General features: G+C 41.1%; 1 protein-coding gene across 1 annotated transcript in view; it reads left to right on the forward strand.

The window, feature by feature from the left end:
* The window catches only part of LOC308268414 (putative ATP-dependent RNA helicase TDRD12), a gene marked incomplete at both ends in the record, with an annotated part of 178,135 nt that extends 168,839 nt beyond the window's left edge, over nt 1-9,296 (forward strand). Inside the window, 8 exons of the mRNA XM_080703547.1 lie at nt 2,066-2,158; nt 4,095-4,267; nt 5,595-5,704; nt 7,398-7,461; nt 7,595-7,708; nt 7,793-7,946; nt 8,032-8,098; nt 9,205-9,296. Coding sequence (XP_080559673.1) covers nt 2,066-2,158; nt 4,095-4,267; nt 5,595-5,704; nt 7,398-7,461; nt 7,595-7,708; nt 7,793-7,946; nt 8,032-8,098; nt 9,205-9,296 — 867 coding nt within the window. The remainder of the gene's footprint in view (nt 1-2,065; nt 2,159-4,094; nt 4,268-5,594; nt 5,705-7,397; nt 7,462-7,594; nt 7,709-7,792; nt 7,947-8,031; nt 8,099-9,204) is intronic.
* Nucleotides 9,297-10,758: the final 1,462 nt, after the last annotated feature.

Below are 10,758 nucleotides of genomic sequence, written 5' to 3' on the forward strand. Positions count from 1 at the left end.
CTGCAATATGCTGTTAATTGCCAATTTGCACAGAACCTAGCCCTCACTAGTGCTCACAGTCTTAGGACTGGTATAATGGAGAGGTTGTAGTGAAATAAACTGGCTAGCAATATATGGAGAAAAGGCAGTGTAAGCCGGGCGTGGTAGTGCACATTTGAAATCCAAGTACTTGAGAGGATCGCCGGTTCCTGATCGGCCTCAGGTACTTAGTGAAGCCCTCTGCAACTTAGACCCTGTTTGAAAATAAAGAGTAAATAATAGGGCTGGGGGTGTAGCTCAGAGGTAGAATTACCCTGGGGTAAATGCCCAGTAACACACATACAAAAGCAGTGTGAGCACCTACAAAAACATGTCCCAGCTGGGCGTGGGGACACATGCTTGTAATCCCAGTACTTGGGAGGCTAAGATAGGTTCCCGATCAGCCTCAGCAAAGTAGTGAGGCTCTCATCAACCTATTGAGACTCTGTTTTAGAATAAAAATAAAATAGGGCTAGGGTATAGCTTGGAGATACAATGCCCCTGATTTCAGTCCCCAGTACCACAAAAGTAAAACAGTTGACCCAGTCAGTGGAAATATAGATGAAGGATACTCTTTGGAGAGGCCAGGTAGTTCTGGTAGGATTGGGAGGTGGATAGGAAAGAAAGATGGAGGTCAGAAAAGCTTCCACAGGACATCAGCCCCCTCTTTGAGGAGAGGGGGCTGATGTCTCCCTAGCCTGTTTACTCTGGGCCCTGTGGGGTCACTAGGCTGTCACGAAGGAATTAGAATGAATAGAGCCCCGATGGCAGAGAACACTGCCTGTGCCAAGACGTGGCGCTCCGAGAGCAGTGCTGCACAGAGAGAAGTGCCCTGCAGGCACACTCAGTAGTGACTCAAGCTCGTAATGATGCTCCTGACTCTTCAAGAGGATATTGAACTTTATGGAATCACATTAGTGGAATATGAAATAGGCCATTGCAGTTAGCAAAATAGAAACAGCCAGGTGTGGTGGTGCACTTTGTAATCCCAGCATTTGGGAGACTGAGACAGGAGGATTGTGGTTTGAGGACAGCTTTAGCTACTACTTAGTAAGGCCCTGTTTCAAAATAAAGAATAAAAAATAGGGCTGTGGGTGTAGCTCAGAGGTAGAATGTCCCTGGGTTCCATCCCGAGTTCTCCAACAACAACAAAAAAAAAAAAAAAAGAAAGAAAGGAAGAAAGAAAGAAAGAAAGGAAAAAGTTTTTATTATTAAAAAAAAAGGTTAGCTGGGCGTGGTGGCACATGCTTATAATCCCCGCGCTTGGGAGGCAGGGACAGGAGGATTGCACCAGGTTTGAAGCCAGCCTTGCTGGCTTAAGAGACCCTGTTTCCAAGTAAAAATATAACAACAACAACAACAAAAAAATAGGTCTGGGAGTGAAGCCCGGAAGTAGAAGGGTTTCCAGGAACTCCAGTGCCACCAAAAAAAAAAAAAAGGTGAAATTTCTCCAGGGTAAATACACAAATTTACTGTTGTGCGTTTAGTAAAACAGCCTTTGTCAATGATAGTCTTCTTCCGTTGTTGTAATATATATTCCTGGGTTTTGGGCATGTAGCCATCAGCAAGAAGGTCGTGGTTCTTGTCCCCAACAAACTTTCGTCTATAAAGATGGCCAGTCATGAGTGTTTCTTTTTCTATTTTTTTTTTTTCCTTTTCTCTTTTAATTTCCTTCCTTCCCTTCCTCCATCCCTTTTTGTGATGGTTCTGGGTGTTGAACACGGGCATTCTATCTCTGAGCTACATCCCCAGCTCTTTTTTATTTTTTATGTTGAAATGGGGTCTCACTAGGTTGCTGAGAGTCCATAGGCAAAGACCTTTGCCTGTTTGGGTGACTCACTACTATCATGAGGCCTCATACAAGTTCCTGTACTTTTCTGTACATCTGCGCTTGTTAAACTCTTCATTACCCTCACTGAGGAGAGGGGGTTGATGTCTTTCTAGCCCGTAGGGTTGTGAGGCCAAAATTAAATGTTCAAACTAGTCAGCATATATAGAAAATAGTATTTTGTTAAAGTTTCAGTTAATGTTAAGTGCTTTTTTTCAGGTTACTAGGTACATTCATCATAAAATTGTTGGAAAATTACATGATGCGAAAGTGGTATTAGCATTGGGAAATACAGTTTGGATAGATCCAATGGTAAGCATGAATTTTTTTAAAAAAAGAAATCTCAGTTTGAATGATCTCTTAAAATTACCCATATTGTTTAATGTGTTGCTTGAATGACTGATGTTTTTTTCTTGTTATTTGGATCATGAATTTGGATGTGAGTTTAGGTTTTGCTTTGTAACCTGGTTCACACATGAACTCAAACACACAGTTTCATGAAACTGTCCTTACTGTATGTGGCATTTTCAATGTACAATTCTGTTCTATTTCACCTCTTTAAGTATTGATTGTGAATCATTAACTCTCATTTGAGATGCCTTGAGTCAGTGACAGAAACAACATTGTCCATCTTTTTTAGTTTGTAAATGAGCCCAAAGTCCTGGGACATGTTCAGTAATACTGAGGATCCCATTCCTTGAGCATTCAAAGATAGGTTTTTACTATGTTCACAGTTTCAACCTCACTCATTCACCAATTATTTATTGAGCACCTACTAGAATCAGTGTGGTAAGACTAGTACTGGGCTCTTGGATTCCACCTCTGCCCCGTGGAGCTGATGTGTGGGTTGAGGGCAGTGAGTAAGACTGGCATCATACCCTCTCTGTCCACACCTTAGGAACTCTACTCTTTAATTAAAAGTTTTGCTGTATTAGATAAATCTAAATTACAGTGATTATTTTTAAGATTTAAAGAAATTCTGTTCATAAAATCTGTTTTGCTGAAGTTATTTTTATAAGATTAGAAAACCTTTCAAGGGACGTATGGGCATAAGATTGGAGGATAAGAGGAGAAATATAGATTAGCAGTGTAGTTAAGTAGAGAGACTTAGAGGTCTTAATTTATGTCATAGCCAGCATTCTAGTTGTTCTTTGTTAGAGAAAAATGGAAACCTATATTAAGTAGGGATTTCTAAAACTGTAACCCAGAGAAAAAAGCAGAGAAAACCCACTTAGCAAATATGTTTCCATAGCTGCAATTTGTTCACTGGACAGTGTTCATTGGGAGCTGGAGGGGAAACAGACCCCACACTTGCTTACTTCTTTACTTACCCCCACTGTACCTCCAGTTTGAGTGAACACGGCATTCTCAGGTTGGAACATGTACTCAGAGTTCACTCTGGAAGGTGCCCAGCTGAAGGTGTACCCTATGGCCCCGCCACTGAATGAAGGGACACTGAATCCTGTGTGCATACTTCCCCTTCACAGGAGTGAGACTTCTGCAGATTTTCATAGTTCACTTAATTTTGTATAAATTGAATGAATGAGAATGTTTTGGTTGCAGAAAAGACAAATGAAGGAGACAGTCCAGAACATAGGATTGAGGACAGCTACTACCTAGTGAGGCCCTGATTCAAAATAAAGAATGACATAAACCCCTTTTGGGGGTGCATTGGGATGCAAGCCTTTAGGAGCCTCCTTTTTTTTGTTGTTGTTGTACTGAGGGTGGAACCCAGGGTCTTTTCTACCTCCAGGTTATACTCCCAGACCTTTTTTATACTTTATTTGGAAACAGGGTCTCACTAAGTTGCTGACAGCCTCACTAAGTAGCTGAGGCTGTCCTTGAACCTGTGCAATCCTCCTGTCTCAGCTTCCCATGTGCTGGGATTACAAGTGTGCACCATCATGCCTGGCTAGAGCCTCCTTTTTGATGGAAATAAAGCCGTTGAATTAGAATTTTGTATATGGTCACAGTATTCCATATTGGTCTGGACTAGGGATTTTATTTCAGGATTCAGTCTCCCCCAGATCATATTTTTGCCATGTGGGTCTGGTCTTTGGAAAGCCTGATGCAACCTCAGCTGTGAAATAGTGGGATGCTGCACTGGAAAAGCCTTTGTGACAGAGGCCATGTTCTGGAGTGCACCAGATGCTCAGAGAGGTTGGGAGGAGATGTGCGAGTGTTCAGGATGGACCTGAAACTCAAAAGTGTGACTCCTGCCAATGCCCTGTGTTTTCTTTGATTCAAGGTACATGTTACAAAACTTTCAAATTTGAAAACTTCAATCATTGATTATAATGTTCGAACTGAAATTTTGTCCATGGGAATGGGCATTGATAATTCAGAACATGTAGAACAACTGAAAAAATTATACAAAGAAGCTGGAATGCCAACTTTTGAAGAACATCTAGGTCAACCCCTGTAAGTACATTTCTGTCTCCCTTTTGGAAGATCTGTTTTATGGAAATATTATTCGCAAGGGTTAAGTTACATGAGTCTCCATGTTCCCATCACTGAGCTTAAGTAATTTTCAAGATTAACCATTCCCAAGCTTTCCGGGTTTTGAGCAGAGGAATGACTTGGTCAAAGGTAGCTCTTGGTTGTTGTGCTGAGTATAACTGAAGAACAGCGTGGTAGAAAAAGGCTGTGCCAAGAATTTTAAGACAGGATGATGAGGCTTGGATGGTAGTTTTGTGGATGTGGCATTAAGTAGCAAGTTTATAAATGTCTTGAAACTGGAGCTGATGGGATTTCCAAACACACTGGATTCATAGAGTATGGTTGCACAAGACCTCATTGAAGACAGTGGGTGTTTAAAGCCAGGAGATTGGCCAAGAGTTCCCAAGGAGTGAGTGGGAAAGACTGAGGCCTCGTATTGAGTGATGGAGAACTTGAGAAGGCACAGCCATAGGCTGGAAAGAAACCTGGAAAAGGAAGGTTCTGGGCAGCAGGCGGGGCAGAGAAGAGCCCCATAGAACAGAGTAAGAGGAACTGTGCCAGGTACTTACTGTCACAGCCAAAATGGAAGGAGGATCAGACTGACCACTGGGTTTAGGGGCATGATCTTTGGAATTTTGAAAGGTTCTTAAATTATAGCTGTCAGTAGGGGGATTATAAAAGAACCTGGCAAAGATTAAATGATTTATAGTCTAAAGGTTTTTGTTTTCTATCTTAATAAATTGGTTACTTGAGGAATTAGTATAACAACTGGATGAAGCATTCACCTGGGTCAGAAGGATGTTGGGAGGGTGGACAGGTTCTGGGCACTATAAGCATGCACCACCATGCCTAGCTCTCTCTGTATTTTAGACAGATATAAATGGCATTATTTTTTTACACAAAGAATATTTCTAGAAGTTAGTAATAGGGATGGTCCCTGGAAAGATGGTTTGAGTGATGGGAAAGAAAGGAAGAAAAACTTTTTTTTTTTTTACTTTCTATTCTTTTATTCTATTTTGAATGAGGTAATAGTGTATGTTGCTTTTCTCAAAAGTCCATTGAATTTAGAAGGAAACTTAGTGAATGAATGCCTTTCTTTGATAATACCTGTCATCCACCAAGCACTCATGTAAGGAGTACAGCACTGAGCAGAGCTGGCCATCCCTGCCAGGCCACCTGTACTAATATGTGAGCCCCATGTGTGGGTCCAGCTCCAGATGATGAGTCCTCCAGTTGAGTGCCTGGCCTCCTCCTCTTCTGCCTGATATCTGCTGAAGTTCCAGCGCTAACCTCTGCCTCTTCTGTCCAGGATACCTCCCCCAGTGGAAGATGCTGCTTGTGAGCACAGCACACAGCAAGAGGACAGGAGTGCAGAAAGAGGGGCTGACCCTAAGACGAGCTCAGAAAACCTAAAGCCTGGTTGGTATTTATTTAAAACATGGCTATCTTATTTTTATTTATTTACTTATATAATTATTTAGTGTGGTGCTGGGGATGGAACCTAGGGGCCTTCTTCCTCCAGGCTATGCCCCCAGCCCTATTTTATTTTTTATTTTGAAACGAGGTCTTACTAAGTTGTTTAGGCTGGCTTTGAACCTATAATCCTTCAGTCTCAGCCTTCCATGTACTAGGATTACAGGTGTGTTCCACCACACTCAAAAGATGATTAACTTTAAATCATTAATGTTTAGACATTGTCTCATGTTTAGGCGTTCCATTGGTTGATGACATATAGAGCATACGACACAAATAGACATTGCCTAACTTTTAACAGTGCAACTTCAGTGGTGTTTTTTTTGCAACCAATTTTTGTTTTATGTATGTCCCCTGAAGTACACAGATGCTACGTGATCTGCTCATTGAAGTTTGTACATATGCACATGTCCCTTAGCCATGCCCTGATCATGCTGCTGAAGTATGATCAGCAATTTGTCTGTGAAATTCATTACTGCAAACAGAAGTAATTCTTAAGATTATGTTTTGCAACTGGATACTTGGGTTACTATAAAATTTATTCTATTATGTAATACATTCCTCATCTAAAAGTTGCATAAAGTATACAAAAGTGTGTAGATCGGTCTATCCATCTCCTATATTCTATAGTATGAATGCACCATAATTTAAGAAGATGTTGGGGTTTTCTTTGGTATCTATTAAAGCTGCTATGAACATTCTTGTTAAGTTTTTGCATGGTAATTTTAAATGGTTTAGATTGAAAAGTTTAACTTGCATTATTATAGTGTTGTCATAGTGTATATTCAACATTGGTTCCATGTTCTGGAAGTATCTTTAGCAGCGTCCTGGCAGGTTAAGATAGGATGAAGAAGCCTGGACATTTTATCCTGTGCTCAGCAATTATAATGTGGTTTCTCTTCAAAAGAGCAACTTTACTTTCCTGATTATTTAGTATTTGTTAAAACATTTTGGGGATGATGGAGTTGAACCCAGGGATGTTCTTCAAGCTACACTTCCAGCCCTGTTTTATTTTTTATTTTGAGAAGGGTGTCCCACTGAGTTGCTGAGTATCTCACTAAGTTGTTGAGGATGGCCTTGAACATAGAATCCTCCTGCCTCAGTCTCCTAAATACTAAGGTTTCAAGACATGCACCACTACACCTGGCCATTAAAACTTTTAACAAAAGCCGGGCTTGGTGGCGCACGCTTGTAATGCCAGCATTTGTGGGGGCTGAGACAGGAGGATCGGGTTTGTAGACAGCCTCAGCTACTTAGTGAGGCCCTTTGCAACTTAGTGAGACCCTGTTTCAAAATAAAGAATAAAAAATAGGGCTGGGGGTGTAGCTTGGAGGTAAAATGCCCCCAGATTCCATCCCTAGAACTGAAAAAAAAAACCACTTTAAAAAACACTATGCTAGTGTTACTATATGTTCATTTTAAATTTTTTCTAATTACCCTTTGCAACTGGATACATGGGTTACTCTAATATAACTTCTCAAAGTTGCATGGGGTACAAAAAAGTATGTACGTGTAAGTTGTCTGTATCTATATAGTTATCTGTATCTATATATGTATGTATGTATGTATGTATGTATTTATGTGTGTGTATCCTCTGTATAAATAACCTGTAGGAAAATTTGACTTTAATTTTGTACAGAAACTTTATCTGAAAACACAGGAGCTGCTTCTGTTAGCAAAACTACTCAGCCACATCTAAAGAGGTATGTCCATCTGTTTCTGAAATGCCTGCTACCCTTAACCAGTGACTAAACTGATGAGTGTGACTCTGGCCTGATGGGAAAGCTTGCTACTTAACTGACTGATGAGCATGCAAGTCTTTTTCTTTCTTTCTAGCTTTCACCCACAAATAAAGTGGTTCCAAAAAGATGATGTTGTCATCTTAAAGATAAGAATAAGGAATGTAAAAGATTACAAGTGCAAATACTTTAGAGATAGAGTCATTTTCAGGTAGGTTTATGGATATTTTATAAAGTAAAATAGAAATAGTTGCCAGCATTTGAGGAGGCTGATTTCTTTCTACTTAATATATAGTGCCTGGGTGGGAGACAAATTTTACTTGGCTGACATGGAGCTACAGGCCAACATAATAAAAGATGCCTGCAAATGCATAATTAAAAATGAAGAGCCTATAATCACCCTTGCAAAAGAGAAAAGAGAACCTTGGTGTCGCTTGCTCAAACAGAAGGTAAATTGAAGGATTCCATGGCTGGCTGGTTGAACACCATGGGTATGTTACATTCCTTCACTATGTAAACTGTTATATTTGACAGAATCCTAATGTGACTTTTGACTTTGATCACTGGGAAGAATGTGAAGAGGATAGCCCCTTCACCAAGGGTAAGATGTAAAATTCCAGCTCTCTGAAGGGGAGGGGCAAAGGGAGGATCCTGAGTGCAATGGGGGTGGACATTTGTCTGCTGATCTGGGGGATTCAGTTCTTGTAGAAATGGGCTATCAGTAAGCCCTTAGAAGTTAGCTTCCTGGCCGGGTGTGGTGGCACATGCTTATAATCCCAGCGCTTGGGAGGCTGAGGCAGGAGGATCACACAGGTTTGAAGTCAGTCTCTCAGCAACATAGTGAGACCCTGTTTCCAAATAAAGTATAAAATAGATCTGGGAGGATAGCCTAGAGGTAGAAAAAGGCCCTGGGTTCCACTCCCAGTACCAAAAAAAAAAAAAAAGAAAAAGAAAAAGAAAAAGAAAAAGAAGTTAGCTTCCTCTTTGTGGTTGATCTTGTTGCTAACTATTTTGGTATAAGGACTTATCAAATCTTGGTAATAAACATGGCTTCTGTATGTGCCTGTGGTACTAGGGATTGAAACCAGGGCCATTCTACCTTCAAGCTATGCCCTCAACTTTTTTTTTTTTTACTATTTTATTGTAAAATAGGGCCTCACTCAGTTGCTGAAAATCTTGCTGCTTGCTGAGGCTGTCATCAAACCTGTGACCCTCTGTCTCAGCCTCCCAAGTACTGAGATTACAGATGTATGCCACCATGCCCAGCTAAACAAGGCTTCTTATAACCATTCTATTCATTCTAAACAATTTTTTTATGAGCAGAAAAATCTTACCTGATCATTTCTTGCCTAAAATAGTGAAAGTATCAAATAAATTGCTAGATGGAGCAAGGGATGCTGTCTGCATTGTCCAATGGGAGGGAGAGATTTGCCAAGAAGCCTATACTTAACTTTTTTTTTTTTTTTTTCGGTACTGGAGATTGAACCCAGGGACATTCTACCTCCGAGCCACACCCCCAAAGCTATTTTTTATTCTTTATTTTGAAGGAGAGTCTCACTAAGTTGTGGAGGTCCTCACTAAGTAGTTGAGGCTGGCTTCGAACCTGTGATCCTCTGGTCTCAGCCTTCCAAGTACTGGGATTACAAGTGTGCACCACCACGCCTGGTTTTACTTAACATTTTTTTCTATAAAATCTAACTCTTCTAGTTGTAAATTCTAAAAGCCTGTCCTGCAAAGTGGCAGAGATGATTGAAAGCAGTGACAGCACTTCAGAGGAGGACGGAAGTGAGAGTGAGTGAGACTGAATGCCGTCCAGAGGAGCAGCCAGGAGACTGAGCAGAAACCGGAACTGCTGAGTGACTGGGAGCTAAGAGCAAGCATACCCAAACCTTTTCACCTGATGGATATGTATTACTAAGTGTTATCTTGTGGCACTGGGATTGGTAATGGTGAGAATTTTTAGTCAATTTAAAGATTTAGAGCTGCGGGGTATAGCGTGGTGGTACAGCATTTGCCTAACTTGTGCAAGGCCCTGGTTTTGATCCCAGGTACTATAATAAAGATAGGTTAATGATAATGAGATTGTCACAGGAGAATAGAAGTAGGATCTGGAATCAGAGAAGCAAAAAGTGTATTTCTAACACAAAGGCAGCTGTATGTGTGTCCCCCTCATTGCTGTTATTACTCCTCCTGACATACTCAAGTTTAAGGGACCATGACATTTGAGTAACAAGTTATTCTACTTGGAATTAGTTCACTTGCTTTTGCCATTTAGACCTATGTTTGGTACATTGCTCAGAACCTGGTATCATGCAGAAACTGAGGTTTCTGCCTTACAAATTCATATCCAAGCATGAATGAGTCTAGATTTACCATAACTGCATACAAGTACTAATACTTACAGTATTCTTGAGATCATGATAGCTATTAGAAGCTGACTTAGCAAGACCAGCCACACCCACAGCTTTCTGGAGCAGAAGCTGCCAGTTCTAAATAGCCTCATGGACCTGCAGTCTTGGGCAAAGGGCACAAAGATTCCTTTTTTGGACTTTGTTTTTTTCTCGAACTGGAGATTGAACCCAGGGGCATTGAACTTCCAAGCTACACCTCCAGCCCTATTTTTTATGCTTTATTTTGAAACAGGGTCTCACTGAGTTGCAAAGGGCCTCACTAAGCCAAGACTGTCCACAAACCACAATCCTCCTGTTTCAGCCTCCGAAATGCTGGGATTACAAGCATGCATCACCATGCCTGGCTTCTAGTCCTATTTTTTATTCTTTATTTTTAAGCAGGATCTCTCCAAGTTACAGAGGGCCTCACTAAGTAGCTGAGGCTGGCTGCAAACCTATGATCCTTCTGTCTCAGCCTCCCAAGTACTGGGATTACAGGAGTGCACCACCACACAGGGTTTCCCCAGTACCAAAAAAAAAAAAAAAAAAAAAAGATACGTGAGGTGCCTGGGGTAACCCTCAGAACATCTGGATAGGTGGGCCCTTTATGGCTCTATTCGTTAGATTACAAGAATCCCACTACAGCCGGGCATGGTGGCGCATGCTTGTAATCCCAGCATTTGGGAGGCTGAGACCGGAGGATCGCGGTTCGGGGACAGCTTCAGCTATTTAGTGAGGCCGTCTGCAACTCAGTGAGACCCGGTTTCAAAATAAAGAATAAAAAATAGGGCAGGGGGTGTAGCTCAGAGGTCAAATGACCCTGGGTTCCATCCCCAGGCCTGCAAAAAAAAAAAAAATTTTTAAAAAAAAG

This window comes from Muscardinus avellanarius (assembly GCF_963383645.1).
Source record: "Muscardinus avellanarius genome assembly, chromosome: 10".
In the NCBI taxonomy this organism is placed as follows: Eukaryota; Metazoa; Chordata; class Mammalia; order Rodentia; family Gliridae; genus Muscardinus; species Muscardinus avellanarius.